This window comes from Molossus molossus, unplaced genomic scaffold, assembly GCF_014108415.1.
Source record: "Molossus molossus isolate mMolMol1 unplaced genomic scaffold, mMolMol1.p scaffold_m16_p_23, whole genome shotgun sequence".
NCBI classification, from domain to species: Eukaryota; Metazoa; Chordata; class Mammalia; order Chiroptera; family Molossidae; genus Molossus; species Molossus molossus.
In genome coordinates this window covers 9,820,603-9,839,243 of record NW_023425359.1, presented here as the reverse complement: position 1 = coordinate 9,839,243, position 18,641 = coordinate 9,820,603, and the positions used below count along the sequence as shown (strand labels likewise).

Below are 18,641 nucleotides of genomic sequence, written 5' to 3'. Positions count from 1 at the left end.
AGATTAAATGGGTCATACATGTGGACTGAACAGTTTTTGGACCCTGATCTGACTATTACTGCTCCTACTACTAAGTCCCTGCCACGTGCACTTCATTTTACAGAATGTTTGAGAGGAGAGAAGGGGAACTGGGACACGGATATATGAAGCCTGGTCCTTCCTCTTCATCGTCGGCAATCTGGTAGTAGTGATAAGGCACGGATGAAGGATATCAGGTAAAGAAAAAATTCATAAGAAAGATATCGAATCTGAAGACAGGACATGACACTATAAATGACATATTATGGTTCATAAAGAGCTCGTGTCTTGTTTCTTTGTTATTTTCCATTCATTTCTATTTATTTTGTTGTGAAACCAGGATTTAAATGAGGGCACACACAAGATGGGATTTCTTTTCTTTAGCGGGCTCTTATCTCAGTTGGTGAGTCATTTGACCAAAATGAGTCACTCTGGATGAGGTGGATGGGCTCAGGTCAGAGAGAAAAGCGAGGGAACGAGTGTCTGTGGGGCAGGTTACTGTGGCCCGAGGAGAGCAGGGGCTGGGAACACAGACAACTGACTCAAGCTCAGTCCCCGGCTAAGTGGCCATGATGTTGTGGCCAATCATTTTCCTTCCTGGGACCTCAATTTCCCTATCTGTAAACACATTTGTTTCTTTTTGGTTAATCTTCACCTGAGGATGTTTTTTTACACTGATGTTTAGAGAGAGAAGAAGGGAGGAAGAGAGGGGGGGAGAGAGAGAGAAACATTGATGTGAGAGAGATGCATCGATCAGTTGCCTTCTGCATGCCTGACTGGGGCTGGGAGTTGAACCTGCAACTCAGGTAGGTGGCCTTTACCAGAGTCAAACCTTCAACCCTTTGGTGCATGGACCGACGCTCTAACCACTGAGCACATGGGCCAGGGTCCTTATCTGTAAAAATCTGATCTCCAAGATTGCTTCTAGCTCTGAAGTTTTAGGATTGTGTGCTCTGGAGGAAGAGATTGCTACATTGAGAGTAAGAGCAATCTGGGATTTTTAAAGGTAAGTTAACAGGTATGTGATTTAAATGGAATCATTCCAATTATGCAGTGTCTTGCTTGCTTTTGCTTTTCACTGCCCATGGCCACGAAGTGTCACCATACAGTACTCAGGTATGTTCAGGATCCCAAGCCTCAGGCCCACGGCTGGTCCTGGACAATGTTGGCAGGAGCACCTCCTGGAATAGGCTTTATCTCACCTGGAGGATGAGGCCAGGCTGCCCCCAGAAGAAAATCCATGCCTTGCTTATCGCACGAAGAAGGATTCAACAGAGGATTGCTACCTGGAAAATGTCCAGGACTTTTAAACTGAGGGCTGTGTCCAGTGTGCAGGACAAAGGAAACCCAACCTTCCAGAGGTTCCCTATTGTCTACTACAGGGGTCCTCCATCTCTGCCTGCTGTCTGTTGATAGTAATAGAACCATTTATGGTCTGCATGGTAGCTATTTGGAGCCAGAATAAATAGAAGGGGGCATGATATTAAGTTCTAAATGCCTACAGCATTCCATCTATATTATTATTATTATTATTATATCTGTTGAGTCATGCTCCACTTTGTATGATAGCCACTTGTAAACATGTCTTATTTGAACTATTAGATTTTGAATTCTTAAGGATAGAAATAAAACCTTATCTTTATGTTTTATAATACCTAATCCACAACAGCTGTGCAATCGATATTTCTTGAATGAAACATTAACAACGTATGCAGAGCCCCCAAGGCATCTTGCATGCAGAAAATTGATTTTATACACTTGACCTTCCAAACTAGGAGTTTAACTCTTAAAATGGCCAATAGAGATGAACAAAATAGGTCCAGAGGCATGGATACATGGGACAGAATGAAAGAGCTCAGAGCCGAGGTGGGGTGGAGGGGAGGGGGAAGAGATTACTCAAAGATTAATCAAATATATATCTGCATAACCCATGGACACAGACAACAGTGTGGGGGAGGCCTGGGTGGGGCAGGGACTGGGTGGAGGGGACACAAAGAGGGGAAAGGGGGGACATCTGTAATACTGTCAACAATAAATAAATAAGTAAAAGAGAATTCTTGCTGGTCACCAAAATAATGCTCAGAAAATTTGCAAATTTTTGGTAAATACCTTGTCCTGGTTTGGCCTTTCTTTTTCCCCCCATGCAAAGACTTCTGTTTTTTTGTTTGTTTGTTTGTTTGTTTGTTTGTTTGTTTTTAAGGTCATCAAATATCCCTGCATGTTTAACACAGTTAGTTGCAGCTAGACAGCTGCTTTCATGGTATATTTTGAGTCGTCAGCTGGTATATGTGCTTGGCTGAGTCCCTAGTCAACAAGAGTATTCCCCAGAGAAAAACGTGTTTTCAGTTTTGAGGGATTGCATTTTCAACTAATAGAGGCTCCCTAACTGTGACAATCCAATAAATTATGCATGGGGAAAAGTATTAGTTGCTTGTCATTCCACTGCAAAATGCTCTCTTGCTTTTGTAAGGGAGCTAGAAAACCTATAATTAATAAGTTTCCAAAATTGTAGATGGGGATCTTAGAATACAATGAACACTGAGATTAAGGAGAGTCAAACGCCTTAATCCACTTGAAGTGGTTTGAATCCCAGAGCTTTCCCAGGCACATTTTTCCCCCTAGAAATGATTGAAATACTTAAGATGACAAAGGATACGAAAGCTCGTCAATTCTTATGCTTTGTGTTCTTTTGTGTGAGAACACGGGCTGTCCAAAGGAGCTGGTGAGATTTGTGTGACAGCGCATCAGATTTGGGAAATCAAATCTCCCTTTAGCCACACATTTAGGTATTGCTTTCTCAAAGGGCTTTGTGGCAGGCTTTGAGATGAAGGAGGTGAACACACCTAACCGAAGACATAGTGGTGCAGCACCCATGGAGGTTTGAGTCTCAGGCCATTTTACTGCTTCTTCCGTCAGCATCACTATGCTCTCCTTCCTCCCTCATCTCTCGGATCACCCACCACTCCTTTGACGTGAGGTCCAGGCCAGGAAACCTGCCCATTTCCACTGCAAGTAACAATCCAAGACATTCATCAACTCAGGGAGGGGCAATGGGGATCAAGGAATTGTGATACAAGCTTTCCAGTTCTGTTTTGGAAAACATCCAATTTCGTATTTGTTCCCTATGTGTTCTAGACTTGGCATGGAGGTCTTTAATGACAACTTTAATTTATTTATTTTTATTTTTTTAATCCTCACCCAAAGATATTTTTCCATTTATCTTCAGATAGAGTGTAGGTGGAGGGGGGAGGGGAGGGAGAAACTATGTGAGAGAGACACATTGATTGGTTGCCTCCCACACAACCTCAACCAGGGCTGGGGACCAACTGCAACTGAGGCACACGCCCTTGGCCGGAATCGAACCCGGGACTCCTTGGTTCAAGGGCTGATGTTCTAACTGCTGAGCCAAACTGGCCAGGGCTTTAATGACAACTTTAATTAATACAGTTCAAACATTCAGATTCCAATTTGGAAATCATCACTATCAAGCTTCAGAAAACTCACTGTCAGTCCAAGCCAAGGCCCCCAAACTACTCTGCAGACTTCTTAGCCACATGCCTGTCCTTTGTTGATGTCTTTAGTTGAAATCTAGAAGCCTGCAGCCAATTAATGCTGTTTTGCAGAGTACCCAAAGCTGTGACTATGCATTGAGTGATATCTAATTGGCAAATTGGGTTCCAAATTTTCCAAAGGATTTTTTAGTTTAACTCCCTATGAGCAGGAATTTCTTAAAACAATGGCATCAGAGTATTTTAGGCTCAAAGGGATCCTGGAATTTAGGAGTCCAACTGTCTCATTTTATCCGACGAGGAGATTGGGAGAGATTGAGTGATTGTTGAAAACCATGCAGTTGGCTCGTTGTCAGCCTTCTAGCCTCTGGTGCATGCTTTCTATTTGCTTTGCCTTCCAGTAGACTATTATATAAAAATAATATTTGAACTATAAGTTAATTTTACGTTAAGTGTTGTAGAAGCCCCAGAGCTCAGAATAGATTTAAATATAAACTTTAAATACACAGTGTGCTTGAAAAAGATTAGCTTTATTCCCTCAGGGAGATCAGCCAGTCTGTGTTTGTATTATCAATAGCAGCACCCCGGGCTGAGGCCGGGTACTCTGGCAGGAAGCAAACATTGTCTGCTCTGTGTGTGTTGGGGAAGGAATTTGACAACATCTTACATGGAAATGGTCAACAGTACATTTAACATCTCGGCTTCTTTAATAAATACCTTTGCTGTAAACTATTGGCAAATGGTACATTTGTTGATTTTTTTGGATGACTCTTCCTTTTACAAAAATTGTGGGTTTTTTTCTCTTTTCCTTTTTAAAGTACAGCTCTCCAGTCTAGACCATTTTCTTTCTTTCTTTTTTTTCATGGTATATTTTTCTATTTATGTCTTCTTTATTTTTATTAATTAATTTTTGTTACAGATGTTTCTCCTTTTTCCCCCACTGATACCTCCCTTCCCCTCCCTCCCTGCCCTGTCCCCAGCTTTGTTGTCCATGTCCATTGTTCATACACACATGCATATAAGTTCTGTGGTTTATCTCTTCCCCACCACCCCCTCTTCTGGGGATTGTCAGTCTAAACCCCACTTCCACATCTCTGGGACTACCCCATTCCTCAGACTGTTATGTTCATTATATTCCACAAATAAGTGAGATCACATGATACTTGTCTTTCTCTGCTTGAAGGCCATTTTCTTGATGTTTCTTTGGGTTTCTAATTTGTTCATTTACTTCTTTCAAGTCTACCTGGCTTTTGTGTCCTTGAAGGTGACCTTGACCTCCTTGAGTTGCTGATGGGAGTTCCTCTTCCAGACACAGGCAGCCTGGGAACCCTCGCATCCCAACCTACCGCTGGATCTTCCCATGAAGGGAACATCCTTTAGGAAGTCTAACAATGACTTCTTCTCCATGAAGACTGCCTAACGCTCTCCTGTTCATCCAGCCTTGATCTCTCGCTCCATGGTCACCTTAGCCCACGATGCAGTGTGCTATCATTTATCATTAGTCTACTTGTGACTTCCTTGGTGTATCAATCACTAGTATTTGTACAATAAATTGGAATCATTTCACTTGAAAAAAATTAAAAATAAAATTGAGTTTGGTCTACTCTCCTCCCCATGGAGCCTCCTCTTCTGTGTGACCATCATCAGTACAACGGCTGTCTCCTGCCCTACACATTCAGGGCTGGTGATCCCTCTTATGAACTTCCAGTATTATTCTGTCTTCATGTTTTATAAATAATGTATTTCCATGTCTTTGAGACTGGCTCTTTCTTTCTCCACAACACCTATGATCAGAGTTCTTCCATCTGTCACTCATGACTTCAGTAACAGCCTCCCAAACAGAATCTCAGGTGTCATTTTATTCCAACAGAACCTCCACACATCTGTCAAAGTAATTTTGCTTACATGTTGTAAATAGATTGCATTAATATTTGTTGAGAACTTACTATGCACCAGGCATACATTATCCCAATTAACCTAAACACCACCATATGAAGTAGGTGGGTTTTTTAAAAAGTGTGATATTATTATTAGCAAATTTGTAGTGAACACTTAGGTGCAAGACACTGTGCTAAGGACTTTATTCGAATTTGCTTAGTTTTATAACAGCCTTATGAGTAGGTACTACTATCAACTCCACTTTACAGATGAGATTGAAGCTTGGAGGAGTTGAGTAACCTGTCAAAGGCCACACAACTTGCTGGGAAGAGAGCCAGGATTTGTTCCTAAGCAATCTGACTCCAGAGCCCAGGCTCGAAGTGGTCGCCCTGTACTAGAACCCAGCGTTACAGATGAGGAGTCTGAGCCCCTGAGAATAGTCAGTCTTCTACCTTTCGCAGGTTCTTATGGCATCATCTTAGCCTTTACTCTCAGCAGATAACCTGGTTTCCTGTCTTCTACCCTACTTAGCCCTTAAATGTTGGCACTTTTAAGGACATATCTATGGCCTTCTTCTCTGTTAACTTGAAACCATGGGCTTTTGACGTTTTTGGTCACGGACGCCCTTTGACGATTTGATAAAATTTTGAACTTTCCAGAAAAATGCACATAGACACACAAATCATTCAGCTTTAGGGGGTTGCAGGATTCCTTTAAAGTCTAGGCATGGGTCACAGGCTAAGAACACGTGCTCTCACACATTGAAGTAAGTTCTAGATAAATTCAAGAACTAAAGTTAAACTATAAAATGAAACAATAAAAAATTATAGTAAAATATAGAAGAATTTGCTTCACATATTCTTGGGCAAGGGGAGGCCTTTCTAAGAACCCAGAAGCTACACACACAAGGCAGATGGATTTGACTTTATATACATGCTTAAATTCTCGAAAAGGTTTTTCCAGCAGTAAAATTCAACCACTTCATGAAAGTTCTGTACTGTGCTAATTAGGAGAGCCCAGCTTGCAAAGTAGGAAATCTCTGTGCAACACGAACTATTCTCTTACCTCCAGTGACAATGACATTGGCTTTTATACAGTAGCAGAAGGTGTTTGCTCCTCTCGGCATGGAAAACTCTCTGACAGGCCTGGGGACACAAACTTGATGTCAAACATGTTTTCCGGGATGAAGCTAATTCCAGTTTATAAATAGGTTTTGTTCAATAGGTTCATTTCTCAGTTGGTTACAACTCCATTTACCCACAGAAAATATTGTAAGTAATTATTAAATCCTCACTGACCCACACAATCCATTTACTCCATAAGGTGGTGATAATAGCACCATACTTTGTAGTATTTCTACTTAAGAAAAAATATCCAGGAGGTTAGGGGTTTGGGGGCTGGGTGAAGAAGGCGAAGGGATGGAGAAGAACACATTGAGAGTTACAAAACAGTCACAGGGATACAAAGTACAGCACAGGGAATACAGTCAATACTATTGCCATAACTCTGTATGGTGTCTGGTAGGTACTTGAAATACCAGGGGGAGGGGGGCAGAGATCACCTCGTAAAGTATATGATCATCTAACCACTATGCTGTACACCTGAAACTAAAACAAAATAATACTGACTGTAAACTGTAATTGAAAAATAAAAAATAAAAAGAGATCTAAAAGCACATCCAGTCCTTCACCTTGGAGGTATGGCTGTGCTGTTGCTAAGGATGGGCAGAGATATGTCATGTCTTAGTCCAGAAAGCACACTGGGTGGCTAAGTGAGTCCCCTGGTAGCCTGTATGCCAGGACACAGTGCACACTTCCTCTTCTCTCACCACCCACATCCAACCTGCTATCAAGTCTTGTTGATTTTTGCCTCGAAAATACACCTGAAATCTCACCACTTCTTCCCATTCCCACCACAATATCTTGGTTCAACCCTCCATCCCTCTTTTTTTTTTTTTTTTTTATCCTCACTCGAGGACATTTTTCCATTTTTTGTTCAGATAGAGTGGGAGGGAGAGAGAGGAAGAGAGAGAGAGAGAGAAACATCGATGTGAAAGGGACACATCGAGTGGCTGCCACCCGCACGACCAACCAGGGCCGGGGACAAACTGCAACCGAGGTACACGCCCCTAGTGGGAACCGAACCCGGGTCTCTCTGTACCGCAGGCCGACGCTCCAACCGCTGAGCCAAACCGGCCAGGGCAACCCTCCATCCCTCTTTATACTCTAATAAACTGCTAATTTCTCAGCTTCTGCAGTTGCCCATTCTTCCCTCCCCATTCCCATCTAAATTCCATTGTCAGGCCACAGCCGAGTGATCTGTGCGAAACATGAGTCAGATCACGTCTCTTCTCTCCAGCGGCTTCCCCAAGCTGGAGGACGAGCCCCGTCCCTTCACCTGGCCCACTTGGTGTAGGTGGTCCGTGGCCTTTCTGGGCTCACCCCAGGCGCTCCTCATACATTACAATCCAGCCACATTGCTCTCATCCGCCTCCTTGCTGGGTCCCTGAGCTTTGCCTCCTCCAGGGCTTCCGCAGAGACCAAGGATGTTCTCCCCCCAGATCCAAGGCTTGTTAGCAACTACCTTCCTACAGGTGTTACTTTCTCAGAAAACCTTTCCTGACCTCTTCCCTCCACCCCTACCAACTAAATAATCTCTTATATATTACGTTCTCTCCAGTACCATGTTACTTTCCCCCAAGGCATACAGCATTTATCACGGAGTCTCGGGATTGATGTTGGCCCGTGTTGTCCATTCCATAACAAAGTAAGCTGTAGACAGCACCGGACTGGGGCAAAGAAGGCTCCCAGCAAGTGTCTGTTTGGATACCATGAAGGGACACACACCTGGTTGACAACACCGCTTTCCAGAGTCATATAGAACAAAAATGTAGCAATTCTGAAAATTTCCCTCCGAATCTTCCCCTGGTACCCTTGATATGATAGCACTTTTGAAAAAGAAACAGTTTCCAACAATTTTCGCAAAATGAGGGTGGGAAACACTACTATCAAAAGACCCTGCGTGCCTGGCTGGTGTGGCTCAGTGGTTGAGCATTGACCCATATACCAAGAGGTCGCTGGTTCAATTCCCGGTCAGGGCACATGCCCAGGTTGTGGGCCCGATCCCCAGTGGGGGGCATGCAGGAGGCAGCCAATCGATGTTCTCTCTCATCGATGTTTCTCTCTCTCTCTCCCTCTCACTTCCTTGCTCTCTAAAATCAATAAAGAAAAAAAAAAAAAAAAGCCCTTGCCTGAATCACAGCATGCTCCATCCAGGTCTCCCTGCTGTGCTTACACATACTTGCAAGCTTGGAGCCGAGAGGGGAGCTGGGTCAGCAGATGGAAGGTGAAGAGGTGACTGTCCAAGGGCACGTGCTACATGACTGGGTTGTTTAGTGAACGTAAGATGATGCCCTGACACGGAGGCATCCCAGGGGCTCGTGTGCTTGCTAACAAGCAAGGCCAGTGAGCCAGCCATGTCCTTCTGTCTCTTCTCACTTTGGTCATGGGGGTAGTTGGTAAGACATTTTTATTGTCGCCTTGGAGATGTAAAGTAAGACATTTCAGGGTGCCTCAGGTAGAGGTATTTTTTAAAAGTGGTTCTCACTCTGGATTATCAGCTATTGTTGAACTGCACTGTGCCCATTCCCAAGGGAGGGTGCCGTAGAAAACTCTAGAAGATGAGTTGGCAAACTTTTTCTTTAAGGAAGTAGATAATAAATATTTTAGGCTTTGCCACACAGTCTCTGTTTCATAACTACTCAACTCTGCTGTTGTACAAAAACAGCCATAAATAATACATAAATGAGAAGTCACGGCTGTGTTCCATACCATTTTATGAGCAATGAAACTTGAATTTCATATCATTTTCATGGGTCATGATATATTATTTTCAACCAGTTAAACTTGTATGAACTATTCTTATTTAGCGCATGTTATAAAAACCCATAGCCCCTGAACTTGCGCCCCCCAACCCCCCCCCAACCCCCGGCTTTTCTGACTCCTATTTTAGATGCGGGAACACAAAGCCCATAGCAGTATGGATCTATAATAGCTCCACCTGTTCTCCTCGGTATTCACATTCTTTTTTTAGATGGTTTTCAGTATCTTCATTAAGGAAACAAAAAGAGACTTACATGTGTTGAGCACATTGTGCCAGACATTGTCAGGCACTTCATGCGAGTTAACTTAGGTCACTTTTATAAGATTATAAGGTAGGTATATTCGTTCCCATTTAAAGATAGAAACATTGAAGAAGTGCTAGTGGTAAAAGTCACAAGGCCAGTGGATGCTAGGACAGAAACCAGTTCTGTCTAGCTTCACAGCAACTCTGCTGAGAGGCACTGTGCACTCTCCAAAGAAATAATCTGCCTCTGAGTTGGGTGACTGATACAAAGTAATGCCAAGTAGTTATTTGCAAATTTCTTGGAACTTACAAGCTGTGGAAGGGTGAACCTTCCAACATATGTCTCACAATAGGCCAACATGCTTCCGTGGCATAATTAATTGCAGGTGTTCATCTCCTGGCTGATACAAAACTGAGAAATAGTCACATAAAATGCTATCCAGAATAATAATCATTTTTGAAACGGAAATTTTTTTGAGAGGAGTTTTTCCCCCAGCTTTTCTGGGATCTGTGCTGGCTCCCATTTTAACAGCTGGCCAATTATGAACTGGTATAAATGCAGTTTCATCTGGTTCAGCTCAAGACTCATTATAGGAAATTGCAGGAAGAGGAGTTTGTTGAATCTGGGGCTGCAGTGGACCCGACTCTCCTCCTGTTGAGGAGACTGACACTCCAATAGCGGTGTGGTTCAGGAAATCGTGATTGCACTGTATCACTTGAGAACTCTCTTTAGCTTCCAGATTTAAAAGAAGAGTGGCTCAAGGGAGCAACTGAAAAGCCCAGCCAGAATCTCACTGAATAGATCAATAATCACCATTTGCTGAAGCTGTCTGAGTATTTTTATTTCACAGTTGGCTGACTCCCTTGAGCTGAATGTATCATCAACCAAATTCCAGGAGATAGAGTAAAATACCAGGAGGCACAAAATTGGGCTCAGAGACAAACTCCTGACTATTGCAAAATGGATGCTTTTCAGAGAAAAGCAGAAAGTACTGGCTCATTGGAAAAATAAAACCTTCTGGATAATCTCAGTGTTTACAATCGCTAGGTAGCAAATCTGTGGAACACTATGGAGAGTAGGGATTTAAATTCTCCTCAATACTATTACATAAATGAAAAATGCATAGCATTTTGCAGGAAACATAAACACAAGGATACATTAAACCCACCAGAATGGTTGCCTGTAGGGCTGTGTGTGTGTATACACGAGACAATGGAATGGGATACAAGGATTAAAAGGAGTAAAAGAAGAGGAAGGTATTTTCCTTGACAAAAGAAGATGTTCAATCTGAGTGAGGTCAAAAAGATTGCTATCTCACTTAAAACCTAACGCAAGAATTCACCACTTGATTAGCAGATCCCAATGCTCAGAAAGGGTCTATTGGCTCTATTGTAACTTGTTCCCAAAGGAAAAGATTAGTGCCTTTCCTCTCTTCCAGTATCGGACTATTTATTATTATTGTTGTTGTTATTATTATTATTATGGATTTTGACAGCATGTGGAAATCAAAGTAATCTTTAAAAATCCATGCTTCATGAAAGAGCTTAAATGTCTATGAGCAAAGACTAAAACTCAATTGTTACAGCATATTACAGTTTTCAAAGCGCCTCTGCCCATCTAAGCTTATTTGAGCAATGCAAATCCCATGAGTTATGAAAGTTGGTATTATTCCCACTCATGAATGAGGTCATTGTGTGTATGTATACACGTTAATTCCAATAAGTTAAGTAACATGCCCAAGACCACTTGGTCAATAAATAAGTGGTAGAAGTGACTCATTTGCTCCCTCATGAGCTTCTTGCTTCACTTACATTTTCTCTATCTTAGAAGCACAGCCATGCAAACAGCCCTCTGGACCAGAAGCCTGGCAGTCATGCGTTGCTCTAATACTTCCCTGAGATATTTGCATCCTTTGCTCTTCTCCTCTCAGACCTCAGCTCAAAAGCTACCTCCTTAGAGCATCGCTCGTGACTATCCAATCAGAACCACTGCCTCCCATCACTCTCGACCCTGTAACACTCACTGCTTCATTTCCATCACATACTAGCCCAAACTTGTAGTGTGCATTTGATTATTACATGTCTCTTCCACTGGATTATGAGCTCAGGAGAAGAGAAAGTTAGTCTCTTTTATATTCCTTGAATCACTTCTTGGAACAGATTTTGGTCTATAATAGGCACTAAACAAATATTGTTGAGAATGAAAAGATGAAACTTAGATTCCTCTCTTTCCTTCGTTGCTCTCATCTAGTCGGTGACCAAGGTTTGTACATTATAAAATAACCTGTTTTCTCTCCATTCTCACTGATTACGTTCAAGCTTTCATCATTTACTTTCTACACTGTCACTGTGTCTTCCCAAGGGGTCTCCCTCTTTCAACTTGCCTTTTCCCTTCTTTAGTCCCTGCCTGGCTGCTCGGATGATCTGTCAACACACATACTTGATCACTGTCCTTTCTTTTTTTTTTTTATCCTCACCCGAGGACATTTTTCCATCCTTTGTACAGACAGAGTGGGAGGGAGAGAGAGGAAGAGAGAGAGAGGGAAACATCGATGTGAAGGGACACATCGAGTGGCTGCCACCCACACGACCAACCAGGGCCGGGGACAAACTGCAACCGAGGTACGTGCCCTTAGTGGGAACCGAACCCGGGTCTCTCCAGACCGCAGGCGGATGCTCTACCCGCTGAGCCAAACCAGCCAGGGCGATCACTGTCCTTTCTAAAGCTTTCAGTGCTTCCTGTAGCTTTCAGGCTAACGTTTCCACGCTTCATCGTGGCATGCAGATCTCTTCATGTTTGCTGTGTCCAGCCCCATTTCCCCAACCTTCCCCCTCTCCGTGCTCCAATCACATTGAACCACTTACGGTTCCTAGAACTCATCATCTTCTTTTTTCCCTTTTATACCTTTATAAACGCCATTTGTTTAATGAGGTTATTTATCCACTCCACTCACACTCAACTGCTTTTTTCTTCCTGACTCAGTATGCACGGCACGTTCTTTAGAAAGCTTCCCAATTTTTCTCCCCCTACAATCCTACATTACAATGTGCTGAGAACTCTCCCCTGCTCCCATCAACCATCTGATCTGTATCATGACACTTAACACCCTCTCTGAAAATCTGTTTTCTCTCTCTTTAGACAAAAGATCAAGGACCTACCCCCCCTTTTTTTGCTCCCCATTTTCTAAGACAAGAGGCTTTCCACACTGGACCCCAGTCCTGTCAGGATAGCCTTATTTATTTTTAAATTCCCAGCACCAAGGACAGTGCCTCAAACATATGAATGAATCAATAAGTATTTTCTAAACAAATGAATATTCAAACTGCTGCTCTACAGCTTCTTTTGAAGTCTTCCCTGTAGTTTTGTTCAAATTATAGGGCAATCAGAAAGAGTGTTGGATATATTAAATAACTCTGAACAAGCTTAGTCTCTTGGAAAGACATGTCCTTAAATGTAATTAAAATGCAGTGAATACAAAGACTGAGGCATATTAAGGGTATCTAACCCAGTTAGGGAAGAGGTGTTGGGGAAAGGCGGAAAACTCCCTAGAATTGGCTTCATCTAATCCTTAAACGATTATGGGGTAAGTTATACCTCAATGAAAATAGAGTTTAAAATAAAAACCTTCCCCACACCCCTAAAGAAGGTTGGAGGAAGAGAAGAACAGGGAGCGTATTTCAGCAGCGAACATGTATAAAGTCCCAGTGTGGGATACCCAGGGAGTGAAAAAAAGTTCAGAGAAATCAGAACTTAAGTACAAGGCAGTGAAGAGCATGAGGACGATGAGGGGAGAAGTCCCCAAAGGCAGATTATGGAAGTGCTGTGGAAGGGACAGAGAAATGTGAAAGGTTTTGAGATGGCTGGATATCTTCTTCCTAAGAGTACTCTGGAAGATTAATAAACAATAGTTTTGGCAGGAATAAAATTGAGGCAAGAGACTAGTTGGAGTTAAGAGCCTAGGAAAATAGAGATAAAGATAAAGATTCAACAAGAGTTTATAAGGTTGAACAGACAAACTAAATGCTTGATGGTTTGTGGGGGTTGAGGGAAAGGAAGGAATTATGTGGGGTTGCCAGATTTCTGTTTAGGGTGAGTTGATGGATCATGGTGCCACCAAAAAAAATTAAAAATGCTATAAAAGGTGTGGATTAATAGGTGGGAAAGTTAAGTCCAGTTATGCACAGATGAGTTGGAAGGGTTATGACATAGATATACAAGAGGAGATGGTGAGCAGGTATATGTATATGCAAAGTTCATGATAGCTTGGGTTTCATCAGCATATAAGTATTATTATGTTGGAGAAGAGGAACATTATCCAAGACTTGCATAGAAAGTGAGAATTAACATTGGCTAAGTACAGAATTCTAAAGAACAACACCATTTAAGAGCAGATACAAAAAGAAGAATCACAAGGAAAAAGAATAAATAGAAAGACACCAGGAGAAAACCCTGGCTTCCCCAAAGCCAAGAGAGTAGAATTTCAGAGTGGGTGAGATCAGTAATTTTGAATGCTCTGAGGCTATCTGATGTAAGTGTCCATTGATTTGACCATGCGGACATTGACCAACTTGAGAGTCCTTTCTAGAGAGCCAGAGGGGGAGAGACTATCTACGGGAGGGTTACAGAGGGAATTGATAATGTCCAGGGAGTGGAGATAGTGAATCCACAGTACTATTTTTGGAAGAGGTGTAGTATAATAGTTCAAAGGAGATTGGAATGTAGGTTAAGAAACACATTACTCAAATCAGAACAAACTTGAGCCTTGTGGGTTGAAAATGAGAAGGTGGGAGAAACTGCGATAGGAAATCCTAGAGAAGGAGTTAAGTGTAAGGTCACCAACGGAGGATTTGAAACCTCAACTTGTGAAACGGAAAGAAGAGACTTGCACATGGGTGTAGATACAGAAAGTTCTGAAAGACCAGAGGTGTTGGGGAATCGCTCCTGAATCCTTAGAGTTTGGAGTCGTGTAGGAGGACAGGGCATCAGTGGATAGTGAGAGGAGCTGAAGTAGGGGAATGGAGAGGGAGTAGATCAAAGGTGTGTAAAAGGATTGAAAGGCTGAGCGTAAGGGCTCTGCTGAGCAGAAGGGCTGGGATTTTGCTGATTGATGCAGTGGGCAGACAGGAATATAAGGCAATGAAGAATGTTGGTGAGATACGAACTCAAATGATTTACCTGGGTCCAGGTGGCGAGGGGGGGAGAAGGTCAAGGAGAGAGCTGATGGAGAGAAGGTATCAGAAGCCTCAGCGAGGTCAGCAAGAAGGTGCAGTGGGGGTTAGAACATTCAAGGGCTGATAAGGTCAGACGCGAAGGTCAGACAGAGAGGGATAATGGAGTTCCGGAGAAAAGTTCTAGGTACCGGAAGTTAGGACCTGTCAATATCATTCAGACTAACTGGTAATGCCAGATTGGTAATAGGCAACTACACACAGCCATGTCAAGGTACCTTTAAGAAGGAAGAAATAAGCCTCTTCATTTCTCCAAAAGCTGACTCGGCATGTTTATTGTTGCTGCTGCAACTTTTCTTCTTTAATGAAATCACTAACAAATTTATTTACATGTCCCCCATATAAAACTTCTTGTTTTCATCTCTATAGACCTACTAGAGGACAAGAATTTATTACTCCCTTTTCTGAACCCCTATTATGCCTAGAATCCGACACCACTCAACTGGCCTTCAGCACGCTCAGCTTTGCAATGAGAATTATCCTATGCTGTGGTGGATGGTAAGCGGGGGTGGGGAGTGTCCAGTGGTTTATCATATTTGCTATTTGCTATTATATATATTATATATATAATTGTGAGCTTACACAATTTACTTTTTAGTGATGGCAGTGTTTAACAATAAGTTGACCAAATTCCTGAAATCTTAGTAATCGACTCTTACGAGCTGATACGAGCTGGCTCCAGAGGACCGGTGATTTTATGTTTGTATTTTTTGTCTCCCACTTAGCTGTTAAACATGAGAAAACAGGGGTCATGACTTAAACATATTTGTATTGTCCACAGTGCTTAACATATAGTGACTCAGTGAATATTTGTTGAATGATTGATACACTTTTGGGTTAAGGGCTGAACTACGTGACCTGTATAGTTCTCTGGTTGACATACTGACTGTCGGAATTACCCTCGTGAGTGCCCTGGAGGTATCTGTGCTGCTAACAGTATGGTTGTACATTTGTGTATCTTGGAAATGAAAACCCCTTTTCTGGTTGTTGAAGTACAATATATATCTTCAATAGGATCACAAGAGCATATTATATTTGCACATACTTTCACAACATTTCTTTATGGTTGTAAATGAATTTCAACATAGTATACAATCAAATTAGAAACAAAGTCACATTTATTTCTTAAATGTTCAAAAATGCAGTCCTTTAAAATGCCATCGTGTCGTCACTAGCAGTTATTATGTTACAGAAGCTATTGTTTATGCCACAGAAATGGTATCTGTGGACTCAGAGCTAGTGTTAAGAAACGAATCTGTTTTTAAAGTGCTGTGAAAAGTTTGTAGTACATCTCTCAGTGCCATATGTTACACACTAAGATAAACATTTTCATCTTTATCTAAATAAGGGAAAATATGTGTCCATTGCGGTTAGGACCGAGTGATGACTTCCAAACTCCTTAAGGCCAAACTGGAAGTCTCAATGCATTTTTCAGGGAAGGCTTTATTGAGGTATAATTTATATACAATAAAATTCACAAAATGTAAGTATGCAATTCAGTTGGTTTTAGCAAACTTACAGAGTTGTATAACAACCACTGCGATAAGTTTGGGAACATTTTCATCGCCCCAGAGTATTCCCTTAGCCCACTTGGGACCCCTGCTGCCACCACCTCGTCTTGGCATCCACCGATCTACCTCCTGTTTCTACGAACTCGCCTTTTCTGGACATTTTATATAAATGGGATCATCTAACACGCAGTCTTTGGTGTCTGGCTTCTGTCACTTAGCATAAGGTCTTTGAGGTTTATCCACATTGGAACCTATATCTGAATGAATTTTTTTAAAACGGAAACTCCAAATACAGTAACCGTTTTATAGTTACTATATATTAACATACTATTACTGCATTAACATAACCATTAACATAGAGTTGCTGTACGTGCATAGTGATTAAGAAGTTATCCACAGTCACCTGTCTCCAGGAAAGCCACCGTGTGTGCCTCACGTGACGATTGTCCCGCACGTCCTCTCGGGCTCTGCTTAGCCAGCTGACGTGCAAGAATGATCTTTAAAGTACACGGATTTTAAAACTATGTCGTTTCACCAATAGGACTGTATTTGGGAAGTGCAGTTATGGATACACCTGCATTGATTTATTCCAATCGATTATAGCAACAATCAACCAACGAGCAAAATTGCTGCCAGGAGCACCCGTCATGTTAAGATTCGCACAAATAAGTTCAATTTCCTCCCGCAAATCGAATCTTGTCAAACAAATGGAATAATGAACAACTGGTTTTTCTGGAAAACAATTTGATGGCGCCAAGGCTGCCGGCTTATCAATGATAGGAAGTCTGACGCGCATGCGCACTCACCCTCTCAGGAGCACCCCCGCTGGGTTCTCTTCTCCCCCCACCCCCAGCCTGCCCTTCGCCTTTCTCTCTCCTAAGCTCCAAGGGCCATTCTTTTGCCTCTGGAACTTGTCTCCTGAGCCTATGCAGCCCAGCTGGCTCCCTTCTACTACCTCTGTAACTTGCCAGAAAATCGTTCTCTTATACTTTGAAATAAATAAAAATAAAAAGCCTGAAAGTCACAGAATATTCATGTATATAAACTATTGTACTCACGAATTATCCTCAAGTCTTTTCAAGGATTCCAAAACCAACGAGTGGACACTGTCTAAGGAGCAGGATCCAAAGCAATTCAGGGTTGAAATATATTTGATTTTCATAACCCAGTCATTATGTAGCTTCCTTTTAACACTGGAAATGTAAAGAAAAAAAATAAAGAGGGATTATGTTAGACACACAGACACATCATGTTGAGTGTCTGTTTGTCATTTCAACTTTTCTTTAATCAAATTGCCACTCTGAACAGGGGTAAAGCCTGCATATATAATACCACCCTATGCATTATACCACTTTTAACTGTTTAGCTAAATTTTCATGACCTAATTTCTTTAAAATGAAAAGATAAAAGATTATCAACACATTTTGAGGTATAGATTCAGAATTTAAAAAATAATATAGAAGAATCTCAGTCCAATATCGGTATTATCTCCTTTACTGAAAAATATTCTGGTCATCCAAATGAAAACTGTGTTTCATAGCTTACATGAGTCCATTCATTTTTATATTTTCTAGTATTATAAATACTGATCATTTAAATGAATCATTCCCCTATTGTTGGACACTAGATTTTTTACTATTAGAAATAACACAGTGACAGATACATCTGTCAACACTCGGGGACCCCAGGTCCCAATGCGTGAATGTTTATTAGGACTCTTGATGCATCTGCCCGAGTGTTTTCCACAAAGGGACCCAGCTCATAACTTCACCACCCGCAGGGTGTGAGGATGCCCATCTCTCAGCATCGTCCTCATTTTCAGTCTTTTTCAATTTTATAAGTGAGAAATTATATCCAATTTTAAGTGGTTTTTCTTTGATCAATACAGAAGACACATTTAATACAAAGTTTGTTTTTCTGCTAATAAAAGAAATATATGCCTTACTCTAAAATCTTCAGAGATACTATAGTTATAAAGAAGACAATAAAAATCACTTGTGACCTTATCAGTTGGAGACGATCGTTGCTGGCATTTTTGCCCGATAAGCACTTGGAAATGTTTCTTGACTATTTGTATTGTGTGTGAATTACCTGTTAATGATCTTTGCCCACTTTTCTCTGGGGGAATTATTATTTCTTTAACTGAATTCTAATACTTATGAAAGAGTATTAAACTATTGTCTGTCATATTGGTTATAAATATTTATTCCAGTTTATTTACTTTAAAAATGTTATCTTTTGCCCTGGCCAGTTTGGCTCAATGGTTGAGCATCAGCCTGAGGACCAGAGAGTCCAAGGTTCAGTTCCCGCGAGGGGCACGTATCACAAAAAAAAAAAAAAGTTATCTTTTGGTGCCCAGAGGTTTCATTTT

At 41.6% G+C, this 18,641-nt stretch overlaps 1 protein-coding gene across 1 annotated transcript in view; it reads right to left on the bottom strand.

Moving 5' to 3' along the window:
- The window catches only part of WDR64 (WD repeat domain 64), a 96,323-nt gene that overhangs the window by 53,210 nt on the left and 24,472 nt on the right, over positions 1 to 18,641 (bottom strand). Inside the window, exons 8-9 of the mRNA XM_036277678.1 lie at positions 17,329 to 17,463; positions 6,471 to 6,550 (exon numbers count right to left, since the gene is read on the bottom strand). Of these exons, the coding sequence (XP_036133571.1) occupies positions 6,471 to 6,550; positions 17,329 to 17,463 (215 nt within the window). The remainder of the gene's footprint in view (positions 1 to 6,470; positions 6,551 to 17,328; positions 17,464 to 18,641) is intronic.